General features: G+C 37.1%; 1 protein-coding gene and 1 long non-coding RNA gene across 12 annotated transcripts in view; both read right to left on the reverse strand.

Annotated features, from left to right (window-relative positions):
• The window catches only part of LOC6501801 (polyamine-transporting ATPase 13A3), an 85,931-nt gene that overhangs the window by 8,671 nt on the left and 49,820 nt on the right, over nucleotides 1–27,440 (reverse strand). For 6 of the 11 annotated variants that reach the window (XM_032452155.2, XM_032452153.2, XM_044717663.1 and 3 more), the window contains 5 exons: nucleotides 11,654–12,015; nucleotides 11,091–11,594; nucleotides 10,822–11,022; nucleotides 8,884–10,756; nucleotides 7,906–8,819 (listed from right to left, as the gene is read on the reverse strand). In XM_032452155.2, coding sequence (XP_032308046.1) covers nucleotides 8,227–8,819; nucleotides 8,884–10,756; nucleotides 10,822–11,022; nucleotides 11,091–11,594; nucleotides 11,654–12,015 — 3,533 coding nt within the window. In that variant the 3' untranslated portion in view covers nucleotides 7,906–8,226. Of the gene's footprint in view, nucleotides 1–4,354; nucleotides 4,957–5,020; nucleotides 5,297–5,843; nucleotides 6,323–7,905; nucleotides 8,820–8,883; nucleotides 10,757–10,821; nucleotides 11,023–11,090; nucleotides 11,595–11,653; nucleotides 12,016–20,118; nucleotides 20,265–27,440 lie in introns of those variants that run through there. The other 5 variants (XR_004310240.2, XM_044717664.1, XM_001967362.4 and 2 more) reach the window with 5 other exon arrangements.
• Nucleotides 453–4,195, reverse strand: LOC26513720. Its single transcript, XR_004310241.2, has 2 exons — nucleotides 1,119–4,195; nucleotides 453–1,054 (listed from the first exon to the last, which is right to left on the reverse strand). It is a non-coding gene; the product is annotated as an uncharacterized LOC26513720 (long non-coding RNA).

Below are 27,440 nucleotides of genomic sequence, written 5' to 3' on the forward strand. Positions count from 1 at the left end.
CTTATGAAATTTTGTAGGTAAGATATTCTAGCCAAATATAACATTTATGAAATCCTAACCCTTTAACTTAAGAAACAATAAAGTTGTGGCATTTCCGATCAATCAGTTAAATGGCAGCTATAGCATATAGTCGACCGATTCCGGCCGTTCCAACTCACAAACTGCCGGCAAACAAAAGAAGGATGTGTGCAAAGTTTCATCTCGATAGTTTTAAAACTGAGAAACTCGTTTGCGTAGAAACAGACAGACAGGCGGACAGACGGACATGCTCATATCGACTCAGGAGGTGATCCTGATCAAGGATATATATACTTTATAGGGTCGGAGATGTCTCCTTCACTTGTGACCAAAATTATAATACCCTCTGCAAGGGTATAAAAATGCACATGATAACTTCTTTAATACATTTATTTTAAAACGTCCATTCCGAATTCAGATAAAAGAACTTCACATTACCTTTAATCTATTTAATCATTCCATTTATATTATTTTATTTATAACCAAAAAACAGAACTTTTGTACATCATATCGTACAACTACTTGTATTTTACTGCTAGCAAGAATAATTTATGTGCATTGAAAGTTCGCTTTTGCGCTAGTGCGCTTTTTTATACAATAAAATTTATATAATATATACATATTTCATTCGCAGCAATTTATTTATAGAGTATAACAAAATTGTATACTTTAAATTATCTAAGCGACGATTCAAAAACCTGGAAATAAAGTTAAATGCAGCAATGCCGTAAATAACTATAATATATCGAAATTTCATTGCTGGAGGTACTATGAGTTGAAAAAATTTGATACCCATTCACTGGGATAAATTGCCAAATAAACTATGATAATAAGATTAACAATAAATGCTAAGCAAAGCGAAAAGTTTGACCACAAGGGTTGTCTGTAAGAGGCACCTTTGGAAAAAACAAACGCCAGAATTATGTACTGAAAACTAGATATGCAAAACATTGTATATTTTCATAACAACCTAAATTTTCCTCATCAGTTTGTTGAAAAGGTGTGAACCATGGTTGTTGTTGTAGGTGAAACCAACCTAAAAAGACAAACAAATAAATATATTATATCTTATTAAATTAAAAGAAACAAAGGGCACCTACCCGTCACCTGAAAAATTGTGACGGCAGCAAGGTGAAGTAAAAGCGAGGCCAGGGGTGTCGTAGAAATTAAAGAGCTAAGCGGCACTTGCTTTACTAATTTTCCATCAAAAGATTCCGTTTTTCAAAAAAAAAGGCAAATATCGAAATTAGCCCAAGGTCAACATAGAGATACTGTTTATCTGCCAAGTTGGAGTCGATTGAATACAATATCATTACAGATATGAACTGGACAAGCGAATAGGCGGCCATGTACTTAAAAATACCAAAAGATGTTACCAATGCAGCTTTTATAATATTTATAACCGCTGAAATCGTAGAATTATGGGAAGTAAATGGGGATGCTATAGAGGATTCAGTTTCGCTAAGCGAAATACCAACATGCGCAGCCTTTAGAGCGGCGCAATCATTAGTCCCGTCGCCACACATAGCTACACAGTAGTCAACATTTTGGAGTTCCATAACTAAAGCTTGTTTCTGCTCAGGGGACATACGTGCATAAATTGATCCGCGTGTTAATATAATTCCGAGTTCCTCGGGGAAATGATCTTTTACGATATGCCAGGTGTTTCCATCCATTGCAAATGTATATTGTTGCTGCCATTTACTTTCTTGCATAATGATTGTTTCAATTTCTACGTGAACATCTGTTGTATCATTGTGAGTCCACGTATCTATGGTCTCTACACTTGCCGAACTATTACTTAAACGTACAACGCTTTCATTATAACTTTTATAAGATTCATTTTCGAAGGAGTTATTGATGTTATACGGGGAAGATTCATCGTACTCTCGGCGCTGCAGTTACTTGCAGTGCTTTCTTGTAAAAAAAAATTACCATTATTAGATAATTGATGTGAAGCACAAATATTACTGCCCGTATCTAATGTGTATTGTAACTGGTATTGCCTATTCTGGTCGCTACTCATTTTAATATTATGACGGTTACTATCATCAGAATTGTGTTCAGATCTGTTAACCGGATCTGCATGGAAAGTAATCACTGCTTGAGATGAGTTAACTATGCCACAATCACGAGCAACACTGATAGCTGTTAAAATGTTGTCACCAGTGATCATTATAATTCGAATCTTCGCCGCATTTATTGTATTGATTACTTAAGTTGTGTCTGGCTTTAAACGATTCTCCAGTATAACGAAACCAAGAAATTCAAGATAATTTTCCACATCTTCACGGGAAAACCGCTGAATTTTTGTGTAGTTAACTTTTGGGTCAAGAGCCTTGAACGCAATCGCAATAATTCTATATCCTTTCTTTGCAAATATAGACAATTGTTGCGAGTATCCTTCTAAAAAATACTTCTAAAAATCACTGCGTTGCACACTTTTGACCAAAATTATAATACCCTCGGCAAAGGTATAAAAATCGATTTCTTGAGCAGGCCACACGGGATGAGCCACATAAGCAATAAATAGACGAACAATGTAAAAACGGGTTTGTTTAATTATTTAATAATAGTAATAAATGATAAAAACATTTCATAAACAAGAAAGGAAAGCTAACTTCGGGCGGAGCCGAAGTTGATATACCCTTGCAGTTAAGGTTGTTCCATATCTGATCGTTCATTTATATGGGAGCTATAGCGTAAAGTTGGCCGATCCTTATGATGTTTGGCAGATCTGATTCGGTTGCCCAAAATGGAATCCGTAGAAAGTCCCATCATTCTGGCTTAAAAAACAGCAAAGTTATGCCAATTCCGATCGTTCAGTTATATGGCAGCTATATGATATAGTCGGCCGATCCTTATGAAATTCGGCAGAACAGATTATTTTGCCAAAAATGGAATGTGTACCAAGTCCCATCTTTCTAACTTAATAAACGGCAAAATTATGCAAATTCCGATCGTTCAGTTATATGGCAGCTATAGGATATAGTCCTTATGAAATTTGGAAAATCAGATTATTTTTCCCAGATAGAATCTGTACCAAGTCCCATCTTTCTAACTAAAAAAACTCCAAAGTTCTGCCGATTCCTATCGTCCTATGACAGCTATAGGATATAGTCGGCCGATCCTTATGAAATTTTGTACATAAAATATTTTAGTCAAATATAACATGTGTGGAAAGACACAACTCTCTAACTTAAAAAACACCAAAGTTATGGCATTTCCGATCAATCAGTTATATGGCAGCTATAGGATATAGTCGACCGATCCCGGCCGTTCCGCCTTATTTACTACCCGCAAGGAAAAGGAGGATGTGTGCAAAGTTTCAACTCGATAGCTTTAAAACTGAAAGACTAGTTTGCGTAGAAACCGACAGACAGACGGACCGACGGAAAGACAGACAGAAGGACATGCTTATATCGACTCAGGAGGTGACCTTGATCAAGAATATATACACTTTATAAGGTCGGAGATGTCTCCTTCACTGCGTTGCACACTTTTAACCAAAATTATAATACCCTCTGCAAGGATATAAAAAGATGGCCTAGTCAACTTTGAACCCGGGCCCATTGGGAATGCCCAATTCTTTGCTGTTCAGTGTTTCAAATATTCATTACACCCTAAAAATCTGTATTTGTTGAGAAAAAAAACATTTTTAACCATTAATTTAAAAATTGCAAGGTTGTGCAATTTCCGATCGTTCAGATATATGGCAGGTATAGGATATAGTCGACCAACCCTTATAAAATTTGGCAGATCGGATTAGATTGCCCAAAATGGAATCTGTACCAAGTACCATCTTTTCAACTAAAAAACCACCCAGGTAATGGCATTTCCGATCAATCAGTTATATGAAAGCTATAGGATATAGTCGGCCGATCCTTATGAAATTTTGTAGGTAAGATATTCTAGCCAAATATAACATTTATGAAATCCTAACCCTTTAACTTAAGAAACAATAAAGTTGTGGCATTTCCGATCAATCAGTTAAATGGCAGCTATAGCATATAGTCGACCGATTCCGGCCGTTCCAACTCACAAACTGCCGGCAAACAAAAGAAGGATGTGTGCAAAGTTTCATCTCGATAGTTTTAAAACTGAGAAACTCGTTTGCGTAGAAACAGACAGACAGGCGGACAGACGGACATGCTCATATCGACTCAGGAGGTGATCCTGATCAAGGATATATATACTTTATAGGGTCGGAGATGTCTCCTTCACTTGTGACCAAAATTATAATACCCTCTGCAAGGGTATAAAAATGCACATGATAACTTCTTTAATACATTTATTTTAAAACGTCCATTCCGAATTCAGATAAAAGAACTTCACATTACCTTTAATCTATTTAATCATTCCATTTATATTATTTTATTTATAACCAAAAAACAGAACTTTTGTACATCATATCGTACAACTACTTGTATTTTACTGCTAGCAAGAATAATTTATGTGCATTGAAAGTTCGCTTTTGCGCTAGTGCGCTTTTTTATACAATAAAATTTATATAATATATACATATTTCATTCGCAGCAATTTATTTATAGAGTATAACAAAATTGTATACTTTAAATTATCTAAGCGACGATTCAAAAACCTGGAAATAAAGTTAAATGCAGCAATGCCGTAAATAACTATAATATATCGAAATTTCATTGCTGGAGGTACTATGAGTTGAAAAAATTTGATACCCATTCACTGGGATAAATTGCCAAATAAACTATGATAATAAGATTAACAATAAATGCTAAGCAAAGCGAAAAGTTTGACCACAAGGGTTGTCTGTAAGAGGCACCTTTGGAAAAAACAAACGCCAGAATTATGTACTGAAAACTAGATATGCAAAACATTGTATATTTTCATAACAACCTAAATTTTCCTCATCAGTTTGTTGAAAAGGTGTGAACCATGGTTGTTGTTGTAGGTGAAACCAACCTAAAAAGACAAACAAATAAATATATTATATCTTATTAAATTAAAAGAAACAAAGGGCACCTACCCGTCACCTGAAAAATTGTGACGGCAGCAAGGTGAAGTAAAAGCGAGGCCAGGGGTGTCGTAGAAATTAAAGAGCTAAGCGGCACTTGCTTTACTAATTTTCCATCAAAAGATTCCGTTTTTCAAAAAAAAAGGCAAATATCGAAATTAGCCCAAGGTCAACATAGAGATACTGTTTATCTGCCAAGTTGGAGTCGATTGAATACAATATCATTACAGATATGAACTGGACAAGCGAATAGGCGGCCATGTACTTAAAAATACCAAAAGATGTTACCAATGCAGCTTTTATAATATTTATAACCGCTGAAATCGTAGAATTATGGGAAGTAAATGGGGATGCTATAGAGGATTCAGTTTCGCTAAGCGAAATACCAACATGCGCAGCCTTTAGAGCGGCGCAATCATTAGTCCCGTCGCCACACATAGCTACACAGTAGTCAACATTTTGGAGTTCCATAACTAAAGCTTGTTTCTGCTCAGGGGACATACGTGCATAAATTGATCCGCGTGTTAATATAATTCCGAGTTCCTCGGGGAAATGATCTTTTACGATATGCCAGGTGTTTCCATCCATTGCAAATGTATATTGTTGCTGCCATTTACTTTCTTGCATAATGATTGTTTCAATTTCTACGTGAACATCTGTTGTATCATTGTGAGTCCACGTATCTATGGTCTCTACACTTGCCGAACTATTACTTAAACGTACAACGCTTTCATTATAACTTTTATAAGATTCATTTTCGAAGGAGTTATTGATGTTATACGGGGAAGATTCATCGTACTCTCGGCGCTGCAGTTACTTGCAGTGCTTTCTTGTAAAAAAAAATTACCATTATTAGATAATTGATGTGAAGCACAAATATTACTGCCCGTATCTAATGTGTATTGTAACTGGTATTGCCTATTCTGGTCGCTACTCATTTTAATATTATGACGGTTACTATCATCAGAATTGTGTTCAGATCTGTTAACCGGATCTGCATGGAAAGTAATCACTGCTTGAGATGAGTTAACTATGCCACAATCACGAGCAACACTGATAGCTGTTAAAATGTTGTCACCAGTGATCATTATAATTCGAATCTTCGCCGCATTTAATGTATTGATTAGTTCAGTTGTGTCTGGCTTTAAACGATTCTCCAGTACAACGAAACCAAGAAATTCAAGATAATTTTCACATCTTCACGGGAAAACCGCTGAATTTTTGTGTAGTTAACTTTTGGGTCAAGAGCCTTGAACGCAATCGCAATAATTCTATATCCTTTCTTTGCAAATATAGACAATTGTTGCGAGTATCCTTCTAAAAAATACTTCTAAAAATCACTGCGTTGCACACTTTTGACCAAAATTATAATACCCTCTGCAAAGGTATAAAAATCGATTTCTTGAGCAGGCCACACGGGATGAGCCACATAAGCAATAAATAGACGAACAATGTAAAAACGGGTTTGTTTAATTATTTAATAATAGTTATAAATGATAAAAACATTTCATAAACAAGAAAGGAAAGCTAACTTCAGGCGGAGCCGAAGTTGATATACCCTTGCAGTTAAGGTTGTTCCATATCTGATCGTTCATTTATATGGAGGCTATAGGGTAAAGTTGGCCGATCCTTAAGAAGTTTGGCAGATCTGATTCGGTTGCCCAAAATGGAATCCGTAGAAAGTCCCATCATTCTGGCTTAAAAAACAGCAAAGTTATGCCAATTCCGATCGTTCAGTTATATGGCAGCTAAATGATATAGTCGGCCGATCCTTATGAAATTCGGCAGAACGGATTATTTTGCCCAAAATGGAATGTGTACCAAGTCCCATCTTTCTAACTTAATAAACGGCAAAATTATGCCAATTCCGATCGTTCAGTTATATGGCAGCTATAGGATATAGTCCTTATGAAATTTGGAAAATCAGATTATTTTTTCCAAATAGAATCTGAACCAAGTCCCATCTTTCTAACTTAAAAAACTCCAAAGTTATGCCGATTCCGATCGTTCTATGACAGCTATAGGATATAGTCGGCCGATCCTTATGAAATTTGGCAGAACAGATTAGATTGCACAAAATGGAATCCGTAGAAAGTCTCATCATTCTAGCTTAAGGGGACAGGATGGTTTCAGAGGCTGAAGAAAAGCAGATTTTTTTTTTCATTCCTAAGTGAATATAATTATTCAATTATTTTACACGATACATGGCTATATTTGGAGAGTATCTGGGAATTATTTTGTTAAGAAATAATTATTATTTATCCCATGACGGGCAGTCGGCCGGAGTCGCTTCAAAAAATTATTGTCTTGCGGTGCGTAAAGTCTGGCCTTACAGTGTTATCGGAAATAAAAAAATTGAATTGATTTACTTAAAATATTAGTTTCTTGAACGAAACCATTTTTAAAAATATGCGATTTTGAATTTTTGGCGCGGTTTTAAAGTCGGAGGTACCATTTTTACATAAAATTCCGGCATTTCCGATCAATCAGTTATATGAAAGCTATAGGATATAGTCGGCCGATCCTTATGAAATTTTGTAGGTAAGATATTCTAGCCAAATATAACTTTTATGAAATCCTAACCCTTTAACTTGAGAAACAATAAAGTTATGGTAACAATAAAGTTATGGCATATAGTCGACCGATCCCGGCCGTTCCAACTCACAAACTGCCGGCAAACAAAAGAAGGATGTGTGCAAAGTTTCATCTCGATAGTTTTAAAACTGAGAGACTCGTTTGCGTAGAAACAGACAGACAGGCGGACAGACGGACATGCTCATATCGACTCAGGAGGTGATCCTGATCAAGAATATATATACTTTATAGGGTCGGAGATGTCTCCTTCACTTGTGACCAAAATTATAATACCCTCTGCAAGGGTATAAAAATGCACATGATAACTTCTTTAATACATTTATTTTAAAACGTCCATTTCAAATTCAGATAAAAGAACTTCACATTACCTTTAATCTATTTAATCATTCCATTTATATTATTTTATTTATAACCAAAAAACAGAACTTTTGTACATCATATCACCATGACTTAAGTACAACTAATTGTATTTTACTGCTAGCAAGAATAATTTATGTGCATTGAAAGTTTTTAGTGCGCTTTTTTATACAATAAAATTTATATAATATACACATATTTCATTCGCAGCAATTTATATATAGTGAATAACAAAATTGTATACTTTAAATTATCTGAGCGACGATTCAAAAACCTGGAAATAAAGTTTTCTGCGGATCGTGGTTTTGTTCCGCCATTAAACTAATATATCTAGGCTGACCTTCTTCCCATGCAGGCGATTCGATCGGTTCATATTTTTCAGTTATGGGCGGCCAATTTCCAATTTGGGTAATATCATACTCCAAACGCATATATTTTTGTTTCGATGTAATCCAATTTTGTTCACGCTTTGCTTGATACTTTTTGAATATCAGATATTCAACCAGATAAGACTCGACAAAAATATGGCATGCGAATGCAGCAATACCGTAAATAATTATAATATATCGAAATTTCATTGCTGGAGGTACTATGAGTTGAAAAAAATTTGATACCCATTCGCTGGGATAAATTGCCAAATAAACTATGATAATAAGATTAACAATAAATGCTAAGCACAGCGAAAAGTTTGACCACAAGGGTTTTCTGTAAGGGGCACCTTTGGAAAAAACAAACGCCAGAATTATGTACTGAAAACTAGATATGCAAAACATTGTATAATTTTCATAACAACCTAAATGTTCCTCATCAGTTTGTTGAAAAGGTGTGAACCATGGTTGTTGTCGTAGGTGAAACCAACCTAAAAAGACAAACAAATAAATATATTATATCTTATTAAATTAAAAGAAACAAAGGGCACCTACCCGTCACCTGAAAAATTGTGACGGCAGCAAGGTGAAGTAAAAGCGAGGCCAGGGGTGTCGTAGAAATTAAAGAGCTAAGCGGCACTTGCTTTACTAATTTTCCATCAAAAGATTCCGTTTTTCCAAAAAAAAAGGCAAATATCGAAATTAGCCCAAGGTCAACATAGAGATACTGTTTATCTGTCAAGTTGGAATCGATTGAATACAATATCATTACAGATATGAACTGGACAAGCGAATAGGCGGCCATGTACTTAAAAATACCAAAAGATGTTACCAATGCAGCTCGGCCTTCTTTAATAACATTTATAACCGCTGAAATCGTAGAATTATGGGAAGTAAATGGGGATGCAATAGAGGATTCAGTTTCGCTAAGCGAAATACCAGCATGCGCAGCCTTTAGAGCGCCGCAATCATTAGCCCCGTCACCACACATAGCTACACAGTAGTCAACATTTTGGAGTTCCATAACTAAAGCTTGTTTCTGCTCAGGGGACATACGTGCATAAATTGATCCGCGTGTTAATATAATTCCAAGTTGCTCGGGGAAATGATCTTTTACAATTTGCCAGGTGTTTCCATCCATTGCAAATGTATATTGTTGCTGCCATTTACTTTCTTGAATAATGTTCGTTTCAAGTTCTACGTGAACATCTGTTGTATCATTGTGAGTCCACGTATCTATGGTCTCTACACTCGCCGAACTATTACTTAAACGTACAACGCTTTCATTATAACTTTTATAAGATTCATTTTCGAAGGAGTTATTTGACGTTATACGGGGAAGATTCATCGTACTCTCGGCGCTGCAGTTACTTGCAGTGCTTTCTTGTAAAAAAAAATTACCATTATTAGATAATTGATGTGAAGCACAAATATTACTGCCCGTATCTAATGTGTATTGTAACTGATATTGTCTATTCTGGTCGATACTCATTTTAATATTATGACGGTAACTATCATCAGAATTGTGTTCAGATCTGTTAACCGGATCTGCATGCACAGTAATCACGGCTTGAGATGAGTTAACTATGCCACAATCACGAGCAACACTGATAGCTGTTAAAATGTTGTCACCAGTGATCATTATAGTTCGAATCTTCGCCGCATTTAATGTATTGATTACTTCAGTTGTGTCTGGCTTTAAACGATTCTCCAGTATAACGAAACCAAGAAATTCAAGATCATTTTCCACATCTTCACGGGAAAACCGCTGAATTTTTGTGTAGTTAACTTTTGGGTCAAGAGCCTTGAACGCAATCGCAATAATTCTATATCCTTTCTTTGCAAATATAGACAATTGTTGCGAGTATCCTTCTGGTAAACTTTGAGGTTTGCATAACTGTTTTATCATCTCAGGAGAACCTTTGGTGTACACGTTAAATAAATTAGCACTAAGACATCGAGTGATAACAGACATTCGTTGTAAAGTCGATGTAAAGGGAAATTCTCGAACAATTCCATGATCAAAATGCTTCTGAGCTTGTGTGAGACCAACTGTGGCAAGTAAATCCTCTACAGAAGATTGTCGGGAAATTTGATGTCCAGTACTAACGTTTAATTCAGGAATATTATATATACAACTCTTCGGTTGCCGCAATATTATTGGATAAATAATTCCATATTTTTCTTTTTCTGGAATGTTTTTTGAATCTTCTAGACTCCATCCTGTAGACTGAAATATTTTGAGGTCCAGCGGATCACCCATCATTATGCCATTAAGAATGGTTATTGAATGACATGTTACCATACCAAAAAGAAAATGATCATACGGAAGACGAAGGACATCTCTCAATGGTATTTGAAATTGATTTGTAGACGATTTTGGAACAACACCCCACATGTCAAGGCCATCTTCGGTAAGTGTTCCTGTCTAAAATATAAAATTGCATAACTAATTTTAAACCTATAAATTATAAATAGGAAATATATCCTAACCTTATCAAAGCAGCAACAATTGATACTCCCAGCTACATTTATTGATCTTGGAGAAATGCAAAATATATTATTAGCCTTCAAACGCTTTTGTGCGTAGAAGCGACCAACAGTCATTGCCGCCGGAAGTGCTGGTGGTACGACAATTGTGATAAGATCCAAAGACTCTACAGCTATTTTAACAGGATCCGTTCCACGCAGTATCTAATATAAAAATAATAAAGCATGTCTTAAAGTACCAATTTTACTTAAGCAATATTTTTTCAATTTACCTTTGATATCAATGTATAAATGAACCCAAAACAAGCTATTATTGCCAGAAATTGTATAAATTTATACGAATCTTGCTCAAACTTGTAATCCACTGGTGGGGGATAAATAATAGACCGTATTAGTTCGCCTTTTGCTGTAATATTTCCTGTGTTGATAACAAATGCTAATACTTTCTTGGATCCAATATAGCGAGTCTGAATAACTTTCGTTCCGCAAAATAGTGTATGTCTAGCATGCTCTTTCTTGTCAAAAATTAAATCACGTTTCGATGGCAGTGGCGTTTTTGTAATCGGGACACTTTCTCCTGTAAGCATTGATTCATCTATTATGCAGCTGCCTGACAATAATACTGCGTCACATTGCATAGTACATCCTGATGATGGTATTTCGATAATATCGCCAGGCACTAATGCTTGCGTTGGGAATTCACTGGATACGCCTTTATTGTTAATAATCCAAGCTGTTCCTGTGTTGGAAACAGTTTTATACAGTACGTCTTGATTCTAAATCACAAAAAAAATATTATTTTTTTTTTATTTTTTGTTCAGTGTATGTATGTTACCTTTTTAGTTTGTAAAATTGAGACAGTAATTCCAAAGAATGACATTAGAAGTATAACACAAGCATAATAGTAATAGTCATAAGCGAACCACAGGATAACCGAGAATATTTGGAAAACATAAAACGGGTTCAAAATTTCTAAAAAAAGCAAGGTTTTAAAATCACGTAACGGAATAGTTATTTGATTGTCTCCATATACAATGCGCCTTGATATTTGATCATTTGAACTCAATCCGCGTTGTTGGTGATAATATGCACATGGAATATTTACATCCAAGCCATTAATTTTTTTGAAAGAATGAAGGGAATTATCCCACGCATATACCAACTGTTTGCACCGAAAAATTCGTATAGATGAACATTCTAAAAAGAAAATAAACAATTAAGTATGAAACATAGGTTACATTTTTTACTATAATTTTTTCTGTGATTTTCCATTACACATAAAAAGCTACAAGGGAAAAAAAACATGAAAGGAAGATCATTCTAACTTCAAAGTAACATCATTCTTATTAAAAAAACACCAAAGTTATGCCAATTCCGATCGTTCAGTTATATGGCAGTTATAGCATATAGTCCTTATGAAATTTGGCAAATCAGATTATTTTGTCAAAAATAGAATCTGTACCAAGTCCCATCTTTCTAACTTTCGATCGTTTTTATAACAGCTATAGTTTTTACGAAATTTTCTACATAAGTAATTTTGGCGAAATATAACATGTGGAAAGTCACAACCCTCTAACATAAAAAACACCAAAGTTAAGGCGTTTCCGATCAATCAGTTATATGGCAGCTATAGCATATAGTCGACCGATCCCGGCCGTTCTAACTTAGAACCTGACTGCAAACAAAAGAGGAATGTGTGCAAAGTTTCAACACGATAGCTTTAAAACTGAGAGAGTCGTTTGCGTAGAAACAGACAGACTGACGGACATGCTCATATTGACTCAGGAGGTGATCCTAATCAAGAATATATATACTTTATAGAGTCGGAGATGTCTCCTTCACTGCGTTGCACACTTTTGCCCAAAATTATAATACCCTCTGCAAAGGTATAAAAAAAAGGGAAACACGGATGGGACTTTTTTAGTGAAAAAACTTGAAAAACTTTTTTTATTTGGGAAATTCTTTTTTTTTTCTTGAATAACTTTTGAAAGAAATATCGGATGGTTGGGATACCAATCGATGGGAATTTGGGGTCGGAATGTTTATAAAGAAAATTATCTCCCTATTATCCCCCATTTGGTGAATCAAATGTTTTTTTTAATTACACAAATTTCTCCCAAGCCGTTTGGCTTTGGCAAATGTTTAGATACAATTTATCTGATAAAAACAACACCTTTCATTTTGTATATCATAGACTTCTCCACGAATGTACTCCATTTTATGTCACAAGAAGAAAGCACATTTTCAGTGTGCTCACTTCTAGTGATAACAGTATATGGTTGTACTTTTCGTAAGTGTACTACATTAGTGTTTTTTTAACACTTAGTACTGCTTGTGTCATGGATTTCTTGGAATCATGGATTTCAAGGAAAACGACGCTCGTGCAATAAACGCACAAGCGTTCATATTCTTTCTATGACATATTTACATACAAACAATACATGAACTATATATGTTTGTATGTACCAGTAATGAAGTTTCAATCACTTTACAGTATATCAACAGTACACCAAAACACTGTACAGTTCTTTGACTACTGGACATGAATTTTGCTGTACTCATAAACAGCTGTACAACTATCGAATGATTAAGAACACTGTCAATTCTACCCAACTCATTCACACCAAAATATACTGTACAGAAAAAAAAAGTGTACCCACTTCTAGAATAAGTAATTCATTTGTCGTTTTGGATGCATTCATGCAGAAGTCTAGTATATCACTCATTCAGATCGAACGCAACCAGAAAATTTTGTATTCTTCGGCTTTATATAGTGTCTTCCCGCGCTAGCTACAAGGTAAGGCAAGAGTGTCGACACCTAGCAGTCTGCCGTCATTTAAACAAAAATTATATACAAACAAGCAGTGCCATAGAAGATGCTCGACAGTTTCTTCCTCTTCTTCGTCCCTGCAGCTGCGGCAGTAGTCATTGTGGCGTGAGTTCATTTGCCTAGCATGTGTTCCCACTAGCAAGTGCGTCGTGATTACTCTTATAGACGTGCTGATGCCGGCTCTGTCCATACTAAGTAATAGGGCCTTTCTATGAGATTTTGGGTTGGAGTTGGCGGGCCAACCGGAAGATGGGGACGGTGTCCCAGCTGAGCTGGTTTTCTTTCTTGTTGCCTTCCCTAAGTTGGAGCTTGTATGAGGCTATTGGTACACCGGTACCCTCCAGTTCTTCCTGCAGCGGTATGGTGGTGACCCAGATGAGACTTACTGGTTAGCCATCTCGTGGAGAGATGATTGGCAGTCTGACACTGTTTTGGAGTTACTGGTGACCGATCTGATTGATTTTATAGCAGCTGGGCTATCACTGAATATGTTGATTCTTTTTTGTGTGTTGTGGTATTTTAGATATTTTTAGGTATTTTAGTGCTTTCCTTATAGTTATCATTTCAGCTTGAAATACGCTGCAGTGATTGGGTAGTCTAAAAGAGGCTTTGATACCTTGTTGTTTAATGTATATTCCTCCTCGTACTCTATTGTCTAGTTTGGAGCCGTCAGTATAGAAGCTTAGTGCGTTCTCTGCGCCATGGTGCTCCATTGCTGGGTTTCCCTTAGGCTGATTGCCGCTAATTTTGCTAGTTCTATTCCAGCTAGGCCTGTATTGAATATGCTTACTATGGCATTTAGGGTTTCGTTTGGGATAGATCGTAGTGTGGCGCTGATACATAGTGCTGCTGCTCGCTGTATTTTTTCTTAAGGGCGTTCTTCTTTTTGAGGGCTGGCCACCATACCAGCACTCCATACAGTAGTATGAGTCTGCCTATGACAGTGTAGATCCAGCTTACAATATAGAGGGACATGCTCCACTTGATTCCTATGGCTTTCAGAAGGTGAAGAGGGCTACAACAGCCTTTTTTGACATTTCTTCCATGTTGGAGTTCCACTTTAAAACTGTTTTCCAGTTCCAGTTTTAGCCAATCCAAAATAAGCCCTATGGCGCTATGGCTGAAGGAGGGTCTTTGGATGTTTAGTCTAGGGGGGGACGATTGGCGGGAATTTGTATTTCCTGTTGAAAAAATCCAGATTGAAATAGTTTACCATCAAAACTTCATTGGGCGTGGGTATATAACAAACAAAACAATCCCTTTGCCGGGTCGAGCATCCACCGGAAAGTTAGGCCGCAATAATTTATTGAATTTGTTTATCTTTTCTTTATCTTTGTCTCTATTCGGGTCGCCCGCTCTCTTGCATTTGATCGGCCACCTGCATCTGCCGTCATACGCTATCGTTGTCTCGCTCTCTCGCGGTATCTCTTGGTCGCTCCGCAGCATCAAGCGTTGAGCCGCGCTCCCGCGTCTACTATTCTAATTCGGTCAACCCTACGCAATCACATACATATGTCATATGTTCTATATATAAACCAAATAATATAAATAAATTATAATCATACATAGAAATCTAAACGTCCTTTTTTTTATAAGGCCTAGATTTGGAACATTAAATAAAGCTCCCTAAAACTCTCTTCCTGCAGCTCTACCTTGGTAACTGAACACCCTTATATTTTGTAATTGTCGCACTGTCTCTCTCCTTAAAAATTTTTATAAATTCGCAAATTTTTATAAGAGCGCAAACTTGCGAATAGGTCTATACCACGTTTTTGTCTAAAAATGTATATGCCAGCTACAGGATAAGTCGTCCGATCCTTATGACATTTGGTAGATCGGATATATTGCCCAAAAGGGAATCTGCATGAACTTCGAATATAACGTCTTAAAAAAACACCAAAGTTGTGTCATTTTCCATAGTTTACTTATATAGCAGCTACAGGATCCTTATGAAATTTTGTAAATCTGATACATTTTACCAAAAGGGATTCTATATAAAGTCTGAACATTCATTCTGAAAAAACACTTAAGTTATACCATTTCCGATCAAACAGTTATGTATATGACAGTTATGAGATTTAGTCAGCTGATTCCTATGAAATTTTGTAAATATTTCATAGAATTTTTTTCAGCCAAATACATTTCAGCATATACTGAAGCATGTGTGCAAAGTTTCAAGTCGATAGCTTTAAAACTGAGAGTCTAGTTTGAGTAGAAGCCCAATTTCTTGGTCTCAAGTTATTAAATGAATCTCCAAGGAGAAAAATTCCGAACAACAACCCGATGGCGGCCAATTTATTGGGCACCCCTGCTTCTCATGCGATTCATTCGGATACATTTTTAACGCCTAGTACTTCATCGCCTACTGTTCTTCCTGAGGCAGTGATCCATTCACCAAGACAGCCAATGGAATCGTCAAGGTGTCTTGGTCCACCTTTTGTCTTGGATCCTCCATCGTTGAAAAACCTGCAGGTTCCTGTGGCACCGTCTCCTAGGCGTCTCACTGGTGTGGCGACTGAATTAAGATCCTCTAGGCTTTCGCTTAGAGCTGTTGCACCTCGTAAAGCTATATTTGTATCCCGCCTTATGCCAGATGCCACTGTGGATGATGTCAGGAGTCACCTCTTAAATCATCTTAAGAAAGCTCCTAATGAATTAGCGGTCTTTAAGTTTAATTTTAAACAGAGGCGTAGCATATCTTCTTTCAAAATTGGAATTCCGGAATCCTACTTTGAAAAAGCACTTGATCCGTCAGCCTGGCCTGAGCACAGTATTATTCATGCATTTTTAGCCAAAGACTCTCTAAATCCCAATGCAGGGATCTATGCCGATGCAGCTCCAAAAAAACTAAGTAATAATGTATTTTCTTGCTGCTGAGCCAATTTTTTACTAAGAGTGCTTCTTTTGATTTTGATGCTATTGCACTATGAAACCTGGCTTAATTCCTCTGTCTCTGATTATGGAATTTTTGTTCCAAAGTACACTGTGTTTCGAATGGATAGGTCACCATTCGCAGGCGGTGTCCTCATTGCTGTTAATAATAAATACTCAGCTGAACTAATCTTTTTCCCGAATCAGTTTGGAATCGAGTTCATCGCTGTAAAAATAGCTGTTGGTCCGTCTTATATTTTCCTGACCAGTTCCTATATACCTTCTTCGGTTGAGGATACTGTATATTTTCCACACGTGGAGGCTATTAAGTTCGTTTTATCAATAGCACAGGCCAACAGCAAAAAATCTCCACGCATAATTTCACCTGCTCCATAACCTTTAAGCTCCACTGAACCAAAGTCTAGAACAAACATAGGTTCTATCACCCACAGTTTCCGCGGTACACCTATGAGAAGAAATTGATCAAATTTTACCATATATTGAATTATGTAGGCCGCGTAATGCCGATGACCATCATTGTTTCTAGTACATATTATTTTTGAAATGTATGTGTACCAACTAAAATTAAAAAATGGTATCTAGCAGTTACCATATCTTTGGAATACTCATCCAAAGTTGAAATCTCAGATTTTCTACATTAATTTTTGGTCTTCTATGATTTTTCCCCAAACATTTTTCTATGGAAGATTTTTATTTTCTTATTGAAATCAGTAGATCATACCATGTTTTAATTTTGGATTTAAGGAAAAACTCGAAATAGTTTTATTGAAATTATTATAGGTGGTTAAACAATATTTTCTTTTAGTAAATTGGAGTTTTTAATCTCATATTTTCTAAAAGTCATGGCTATCTACAACTTCTGTAAAGCTTTACGAAACAAGCTGAACCTGCAATAGATACGTTTTGAACAAAGAAACAGTTTCAGATAGCCATGACTTTTAGAAAATATGAGATTAAAAACTCCAATTTACTAAAAGAAAATATTGTTTAACCACCTATAATAATTTCAATAAAACTATTTCGAGTTTTTCCTTAAATCCAAAATTAAAACATGGTATGATCTACTGATTTCAATAAGAAAATAAAAATCTTCCATAGAAAATTGTTTGGGGAAAAATCATAGAAGACCAAAAATTAATGTAGAAAATCTGAGATTTCAACTTTGGATGAGTATTCCAAAGATATGGTAACTGCTAGATACCATTTTTTAATTTTAGTTGGTACACATACATTTCGAAAATGATATGTACTAGAAACAATGATGGTCATCGCCATTACACGGCCTACATACTTCAATATATGGTAAAATTTGATCAATTTCTTCTCATAGGTGTACCGCGGAAACTGTGGGTGATAGAACCTATGTTTGTTCTGGACTTTGGTTCAGGGGAGCCTAAAGGTTATGGAGCAGGTAAAATTATACGTGGAGAAAAAAAAAAGTTGGAAATTGTCGGCCTGTGTAGTCAATGACTCTGATTTTGTCCTAATTATGGTCTGATTTTGTTCTATTTCAACCTTCCCCAAATCTCCTGCATCCCGTATTCAGATGACAATTCCTTGCATGCCAGTTGTCACAACGGCTTTATTGATGAATTAATTGAAATTGCTCTTTTCCCAATTAACCCCATCCTTAACACACTTAGCATATCTCTAGACCATATTTTCTCTAATATGATATCCTCTGTGACTGTAAATCGGTGTTCACCACTATCGCTTCCTGAGGACTTACACCATCCTACACTATTGGTTTCTGTGTTAATTGATGTCCCTAATATTCATGCTAACTATAAGGCTCAGCATCTTACTAAATGTTTCCGATAATCGGATTACAATGCTGTTCGCAATCATTTAGCTGGAATTGACTGGGAATATCTTTCATCTTTTAACTCTATCGATGCTGCTGCTGATTCTTTTTATGATGTAATCCACAACGAGTTGGACAAATTTGTTCCTGAAGTTTCATTGTCTTCATCAACGAAACCGCCTTGGTTTAATAAACACATTTCTAGACTTAAGAACAGGAAATCAAGAGCTTACAAAATGTTTCTTAAGTCTGGATCTTTGTTTCATAAGACAAACTTTCTTTACATTGGCAACCTTATTATTATTTTTAATAATCAACATTATAAGCCTTACATCGTGAATTGTAAATCAAACTTCCGAAATGAAATCAAACTTCAATATGAAACGTAAATACAGTCTTTTTCCGCCTTCCCTAACTTATAAAAATAATTCTGGTTCTTCAGAACAAGGTATTGTTAATCTCTTTGTCTTATTTCTTCAATCAACTTATTCGTCCGATTCTTATAATTTAAATTCTACATACCTTTATAAAATTCCGTATATAAAAAATATTTACTTGTCTAAATTTAATCATCTCGATGTTTCTAATGCTCTTTCAACCTTGGATATCTCATTTTCTGCTGGTCCTGATAATGTCCCTAGCTGTATTCTCAGGCACTGCTCCGATATCCTATGCTACCCTCTTACTACCCTATTCAATTTATCTTTGGACCTTTCATGCCTTCCCAAGAGATGGAATGAATCTTTTATTATTCCATCTTTTATTATTCATAAGAAAGGTTCTAAAATATTTATAGAAAACTACCGCGAAATTGCTAAACTTTCTGCGATTCCCAAGCTGCTGGAGAAACTGGTTCCGTCGCAACTGCAACATCATTGCAAAAGCATAATTTCCTCCACCCAGCATGGTTTTGTCGAGCATCGTTCTACAACAAACAATCTGCTGGAATTAACTTCGATCGTCCACAAGGGTTATATAAAATGAATGCAAAGCTTTCGATTGTGTTAATCATCGTCTCCTTCTCCGGAAACTATCTTATGGGTGTTCCTCTTAATATCATACAGTGGATGACTTTATATCTATCGAATCGTACGCAGCGGGTTTTGTTCAAGAACATCACATCTCATGTTATAAAAGTTACATCTGGTGTTCCGCAAGGCAGTCACTTAGGACCCCTTCTGTTTATCCTCTTTGTTAATGACTTACCTAGTGTCGTAAGCTATGCTACTACACTTATGTATGCTGATGATGTCAAGCTCTGTTTTTCTTTCGCTGACCACTTCCTTCATATACATCTGCAATTTGACCTTGATGAAGTATTCTTGTGGGGCTCTAATAATCTCCTCTCACTAAACTGCTCAAAATGCAAGGTTATGACGTTTAACCGTAGCACGCCTCATGTCATCTCGTACTCACTTGGGAATCACTTTTTAGATAGTGTTTCCTTAATGAATGATCTTGGAGTTCTTTTCGATCACAAGCTGTCGTTTAATAAACATATTTCTGTAAAAGTTAATAAAGCCAGAGGAGTACTTGCTTTTATCAAGCGTTGGTCAAAAGAGTTTGATGATTCCTTCACCACTAAAACGTTGTATTATATATCTCTTTGGTTCGACCGATCCTGGAATACTGTTCATGCGTTTGGAGTCCGCAGTATATGGTTTATAAAAGAAGTATTGAATTGAAGCAGTTTCTTTTATTTGCCTTAAAATATTTAAACTGGGACTCTGATGGTCTCCTTCCACCATATCGTACGTCGTACTTGTGCTGGAGCCATGCTCCCATAAAATCATTCTCGGTCAAGTTGACTCGAAACTTTAACTGGAAAAGATACTTTGTTATGTTCCAACCAGGTCCTTCCGACCATTTGGTTATCAATTTGTGATCTAATTTTGCGGATCATGATCCTTTTCGCGTTATCTGTAAAAATTATACCTATTGTCACATTTATTTTCCTCTGAATTAACCCTAGATGTACTAAAATCTAAATTTATTGTTTTTCTATTAGGAAAATTTAGTCTAACTCTTAATTATAATTAATTGAAAACATTTAAAAAACAAGAAAGGAAAGCTAACTTCGGGCAGAGCCGAAGTTTATATACCCTTGCAGTTCAGTCGCAGTCCGATAGGTGGCGCCACGCATCTATATTATTAGATATACAGCGGATCGTATATAGTCGGCCGATCCTTATGAAATTTGGCATATCGAATTATTTTGACCAAAGAAGCATACATTGAAAATCCCATCCTTCTAACTTGAAAAACAACGAAGTTATGCCATTTCCGATCAATCAGTTATATGGCAGCTATAGGATATAGTCGACCGATCTTTATGAAATTTGGCAGATCGTATAAGTTGGACCAAATAAGAATCCATAGAAAGTCCCAACCTTCTAACTTGAAAAACAACGAAGTTATGCCATTTCCGATCAATCAGTTATATGGCAGCTATAGGATATAGTCGACCGATCCCGGCCGTTCCGACTTATGTACTACCTGCAAAGGAAAGAAGGGTGTGTGCAAAGTTTCAACTCGATAGCTTTAAAACTGAGAGACTAGTTTGCGTAGAAACAGACAGACAGACGGACAGACAGACAGACGGACAGACAGACAGACAGACAGACAGACAGACGGACAGACGGACAGACGGACAGACGGACATGCTTATATCGACTCAGGAGGTGATCCTGATCAAGAATATATATACTTTATAGGGTCGGAGATGTCTCCTTCACTGCGTTGCACACTTTTGACCAAAATTATAATACCCTCTGCAAGGGTATAATAACAGTTAATTGTTCTCAACTCAACTTAAATAATAATTATTCAAGACGGAATTGAACGATTTTTTCTCAGCTTATCACTGCTGGCTTTGTGAAAACGTTAAGCATGCAAAATGTACCAGGCTTACGTTTTGAATTCCTGTAGCTCTGGTTTGCCTTTTTGTTGTGTTGGTAAACGGACTATGCAGGACGAAATGAGATTGTTTATGAGACAAACTAAAAACGGATTTAATTCCGAATAATAACCAGTTTTTTAACTTTTTTTAACCTTCATTGCTTTACAGGGTATTCAGTAACAGTTTACAGTTACACAGTTTAGAGGGTAATAAAGTTTACAATGTTTCCACCTAACACAATTATACCCTTACACTTTTAATATCCAATCAGCCAACCTTATACTTTTGACACTTTTGACCAAAATTATAATTCCCTCTGCAAGGGTATAACAAAAACAAAACCTTTAATTCTCGTTTTGGCTCCATTTTACAAAAAAAAACTTACAACAGAATAGAGTCTAGAATATGTTGGACCCACTGACAAACTTCATCCTCCTCGGTTACAAAAACTAACTTCTTCATTAAACCTTTGCTATACGACAAAATACTGAGGTTTTGCGTACCGACCCCCCTAAACTGTATTCAGTTATTTCTCTTCATCCCACATTCCACATGTTCTTTACAAAAACCTGGTTAAGGCCGAAGATCTTGAGCTCCGAAGTTTTCCCGGATAAGTAACTGCTAACCTTAAGACGCAACCGACGGCAGCGCATGTGGGAAGAAATTCAAATTTCTGTAGGATCCGCTTCTATTTTTTTTTAGGTTACTGTTGGGACTATTTGAATATATGTTTGGCTTTTATTTGGACAATTTTCTTCTTTTTCCAACAGTATGTTAAGATCCGTGGGGATGTGAGTGTTGCGAATGTATCAGGACGTTGCGCTTATAGTCCTTAGAGCATTTGACTGTGCTTTAGTGGTAACCGTAGTGGGTGATAGTTTATTAGCCAACGTAGATTCCGGGGTATGCTTTAATTGTTCGCGCTTCGCTTCTATGTGATTATTTTGGGTGAGGCGTCTGCCTAGTTTCTAACCTTTCTCCGTAACCATTTGGCCTCTACGGTTCGAGCACTATATAGACTTTTTGCTAATAGTCTTGAAAAAGAGCCACTCCAGCCACACACTTTTTCAAATGCCTAAGAGACGTCTAGGAAGATAACACTGCAGTACTCCCTCTTTTCAAGTGCCGCTCGAATTTCGGAAGTTATTCGATTCTCTTCATCAATGGGTTATCTACCAGTTGGTGATCTTGGTTGATGTTGCGTTCTGTTAAATTTGGCATAAGATGTTAAGGAATTAGTATCTCTAAAAGCTCTCTATAAGCTTGGGAGGAAACTAATACATAGATCTGTATAACCACTAACTATAAATTTTTGCGTCCATTTTCGTTGTATGAAATGAGAAGTATATATTGTATGATTAGTGTATAACGAAGCCCAGTCAAAACATTTGTTCTGGTACTGCCTTCGGGATCATGATTATTTCATACTTCTTCACTTTTCTAAAAATTTTAACTAAATTATTGCACAAGCAATATATTATTGCACATTATTGCAAAATTAATTAATACGTTTTCTGGTGAAACTTATTGCCCAAGAAATACAGCTTAGGAGTGATTTGGTCTAACCCAGGAAACTTATTTGGCTTTAGATGTTCTTTGATGACCTTGGAGAATTCAGTGTTCTGGAATGAGATCTTTGTGGTGTGATCTTTGGTTGTTGATTCGTTTATGGCAGGTACTGTGAACGAGCCTACAGCTCCATTTGGTTTGAAGACGTTGTACTGGTGTTTCGCAAGATCCATCTTGATTTCGCAACGGTATTTCAACTGGAATCGGTGAGCTTATATAAGAAAGAGCAGAAAGCTGGTCGGACGGACCAGCTAATATCGACTAAACACGCCCCGAAACTTATTATGCGATTGCGCCCCTCGGTCGGTTTGGCGAGAGGGGGCAATGCTAAGAGTTCGGCTGGAAGAACTGAAATGACTGGTGACAGATATTAAGGCCATACATAGGGAGCTTGCTAAACTATAATCTAATGAAGCTCAGGAGCGAGTTGTTCATTAAATTCAATGGCTTGGCAAGGGAGGTGAGATTTTTCATTGACGAGTAGGTAATCCTTCGCTCCACTTTTCTGCCCTGTCACTCGACGGCAGTGAATGCGAACCCCGCAAATAATTCAAACACATTCGACCGCAGTTTCCAAACTTTGCCGCTGTTGCGACTTCCTACATTTAGCGGAGTCTTCGCCAAATGGCTTGAGTTCATGTCAATGATTTTAGCCATTGTAGATACTAACCCATGGGTCAGGTTTAGAAACTTCAGCGCCTTCGGTCCTGCTTGCGGGATGCCGCATTAGAAACTGTGCGCTCACTGGAATTACGAATATGAATTATGATGTAGCTTTGAAACTCCTAAATAAAAGGTTCAGCTAGCGCTCTGATTTTGGGATCTGCCAGAGGCCCATCTACGGGAGCTGTCTAACAAATTCAACTCGCATATGCGGGCCTTCGGTAACATGGGCACCGCTCAATTAATCGCCAGATGCATCATTTCACAGGTGCAGCTGCAGAAGGTGGGCCCTCCTACTCAGGCTAAACGGAACGAGATGCAGGCTGAACCGGAGGCGATGTTTCTTGGAGCACGTCCACCCATGTGGAAGTCCAATATCCTGTTGCTATCCTGTTAAAAAGCTATGGGAATTTTGTTCTCTATCGAGCGCTTCTCAATTCCGGCTCTCAGGTAAATCTTATAAACCAAATCGCCGGTGTTCCTATCTGGAAGCGGTGTCACTGGAATTAAAATAAGCGGCCTCGCGGTAAACCTCCATCTACAGTCACAAATGTCCAAAATACTCCATCTGGAAAGAAATGGGATTCTCCGCGAAGAAGAATCTCAGTCTTTCGAGGTGGAGTATTTGCCACCTAGCTTGCCAGTTAATAAGCAGGGCCTGCTTTCCCTTCGAGAATATGTTCAAAATCCAGTATAATTTAGAACAAAGATAGGGTGCCGGGTATTGTAGCCATCTATAACTAGGGCCAACTTAAACCAAGCAATGCTACAAAACAAATTGCAGGCAAATCGGAATTTTTAGAGGAATTATAGACTTTTTGCTTATCTACTAGACTGTTTGAGTTATTTCAAAACATGCATACATGAAAGTATGCAACACAAAATTTTCTATATGACCAAATATTTTTTGAAAGGTTAATTTTAGTTCGTTTCATTTCGTGAATGATTTCTTTCAGTGTAGCATGTTTTATTGTAATATGTTGCTGTTTGAATTTTGGAGCTGGAAGCTCGATTTTATGGTTATCCTTGTTGTTCGTAAATATTGTTTGGAAGTGGCAACGGTATCAGCTTTCTTTTTGTTTCTTCTTGCCCACTGTACCTTATTTTTATTGGAGGGTTGTGTTTTTGTGAGTTTCGCTTTCTAGAGGCAGTAGTTTAAGTCCATTTTCATTTCGAGGCTGCTCAGGTGAGTTCATTTGTTGTTGTGTATAGTTTATTTTTTTCGCCTGGATGTTTAGAGATTTTCCATATTTTCCTCAGATTGTATTTTTGTTTTATTTTATGCAGTCAGGAGATTTATTAAGTATTGAGTTGTTAACTGTTTGTGTTTGGCAACTGATTTTATTACTTTATTGTTAAGGTTGCAGAGTTAAACTATTGCAGAGTTAAGATTCGTAGTGAATTGAGAAGGGGTCTCTTGTTACCATGAAGGATATTATGATATAGTTTGTTTACCTTTGGTAGTAGTTATCCTGTCCTCAATGAATTTTAAAGAAATCTAGGTATTGATAATTTGTGTAATTAAATTTGGGGGGGCAATAAACAGAAGAAATATTTCTTGATCCAGCTGATGTTGTGTTTCCTATTGTAGTTTCCATGGCTTGTTTTATAACTCCTTTTCCATACTTTTTATACCCTTGCAGAGGGTATTATAATTTTCAAAAGTGTCAAAAGTGTGCAACGCAGTGAAGGAGACATCTCCGACCCGATAAAGTATATATATTTTTGATCAGGTTCACCTCCTCAGTCGATATGAGCATGTCCGTCTGTCCGTCTGTCCGTTTCTACGCAAACTATTCTCTCAGTTTTAAAGCTATCGAGCTTAGACTTGGCACACACCCTTCTTTCTTTTGCAGGCAGTATATAAGTCGGAACGGCCGGGATCGGTCGACTATATCCTATAGATGCCATATAACTGATTGATCGGAAATGCTATAACTTCGTTGTTTTTCAAGTTAAAAGGATTGGACTTTCTATGGATTCTAATTTGGACGTATTATGAAACGTATACGATCTGCCAAATTTCATAAGGATCGGCCGTCTATATCCTATAGCTGCCATATAACTGATTGATCGGAAATGCCATAACTTAGAAGGATGGGAGTTTCAATGGATTCCTCTTTGGGCAAACTAATTTGAAATGCCAAATTTCATAAGGATCGGCCAACTGTATACGATCCGCTATATATCTAATAATATAAGATGCGTGGCGCCACCTAGCGGACTGCGACTCAACTGCAAGGGTATATAAACTTTGGCTCCGCCCGAAGTTAGCTTTCCTGGTCTCCACTTTTTCTGTGACGGTTGTCGTACTGTTCGAACGAAATGGGATCGTTAATGAGGCTGACTAAAAGTGGATTGAAGGAGTTGATTTTTAGTAGTCTTCAACATTTTAGGAGTCTTCAAATTAGTCTCCAAAGCGTAAGAAATCCTCTTTTAGTGATGTGCTTATTGCCAGCCTGCTCAGCCGACAACTATGCAGCCGCTTATATCTCTGGCCACCCCAAAAGCCGGACCTGACAAAAATTCGGCTTCCGAATATCTTAGAATTAAGGAGCAATTGTCAGATGTGGCTTCGCTTCAAGTGATCCCAGACCCAATAATTCAAACCCCCGTAACAGTCGCCAAAGAGGGTAATCAACCGTCCGGACCCCCGGTACGTACTGATGCCGCAGTATTAGTTATGGCGGCACCAAAACCTCTGCAGCTGATCCTACCATCGAACACATTTTTGTTTCCCGGCTTGGCCCTGATACTTCTGAGATTGATATCTCGGCTTACATCAAAGCCAAAACAAAAGTCGACATTAAGGTGGTGGATATTAAAAAAATTGAAATATTAATACACCAGGCACACGTCATCTTTCAAAATACGTGTGCCCTTGCAGATGTTCAAGACGATTTGTTCCGCCAGCTTTCGGCCAGAGAATATTTTCGTCCAAGAACATCAGCCAAGTACGGTGAAAAAAAGGATGGGGTGTAAAACTCCAACATTCCCACAACTCCCAACCTTCCACCTCATATTCCTCAGTTTCAAAAAACTAATGTCTTCACTAACACTTACCTATCAGAATACAAGAGGGTTACGTAGTAAACTTCCCAAACTGTATTCTGATATTTCTTTCTTTGCATCTCACATTATTGTATTTACAGAAACTTGGTTAAAACCGGAGATCTTAAGCTCCGAAGTTTTTCCTAGTAGGTACACCACTTTTAGATGTGATAGAACTCTGCGAAGAGGAGGAGGAGTGTTAATCTCTGTAGACTCCAAACTCGCTTCTGAAGAGGTAAAATCACAAGAGTTTGGTGACATTGAATTCCTTTGCATCAAAGTCACTTTGTCCGATCAATCTTTGTTCGGACGAAGGTGGTATGTAAGAACAGGTAACATTACATACCACCTTCGTCCGAACCGCCAACATACTGGAAACATTTGTCCGCTATTCGTTTGGTTTTCGATCGTCTGTCTGATGGTGACCAGCTGATAGCTCTGGGTGACTTTAATATCCCAGTCAAATGTTAAAAATTCACCGTCTTTACAGCTTAACTCCCACCACGACTTCCCTGTGGGCATGTTTGACATGTCACTCGGGCTGTTAAACTTATGTTTCATTTCTGATCCTGATGGAATTACTCTTTCCAGAACTTTGCCCCTTTCTGACCTTGAGGATCCATATCATCCCACTCTTGAGCTTTCAATTGAAAACAACTCCTTAATTCTCCTTAAGGAGTCCATAATTCTCCTCAAACTACGTATTCACCTAGCAGCAGCTCAGCTCAGCCCTACACTTATGATATCCAATCAGCCAATCTTATATTTCGCCCATCTTTCGATCAAAGTGGTGTGTTATCGAATCTTCTTAAAGTCAAGCCCGTGTATTCGCCAGGCCCTGAGGGAGTACCAGGCTGTGTTCTGAAGAACTGCGCCGAGGCACTGTGCAAACCACTTGTTAAACTCTTTAATCT

This window comes from Drosophila ananassae (assembly GCF_017639315.1).
Source record: "Drosophila ananassae strain 14024-0371.13 chromosome 4 unlocalized genomic scaffold, ASM1763931v2 tig00000054, whole genome shotgun sequence".
NCBI lineage: Eukaryota > Metazoa > Arthropoda > Insecta > Diptera > Drosophilidae > Drosophila > Drosophila ananassae.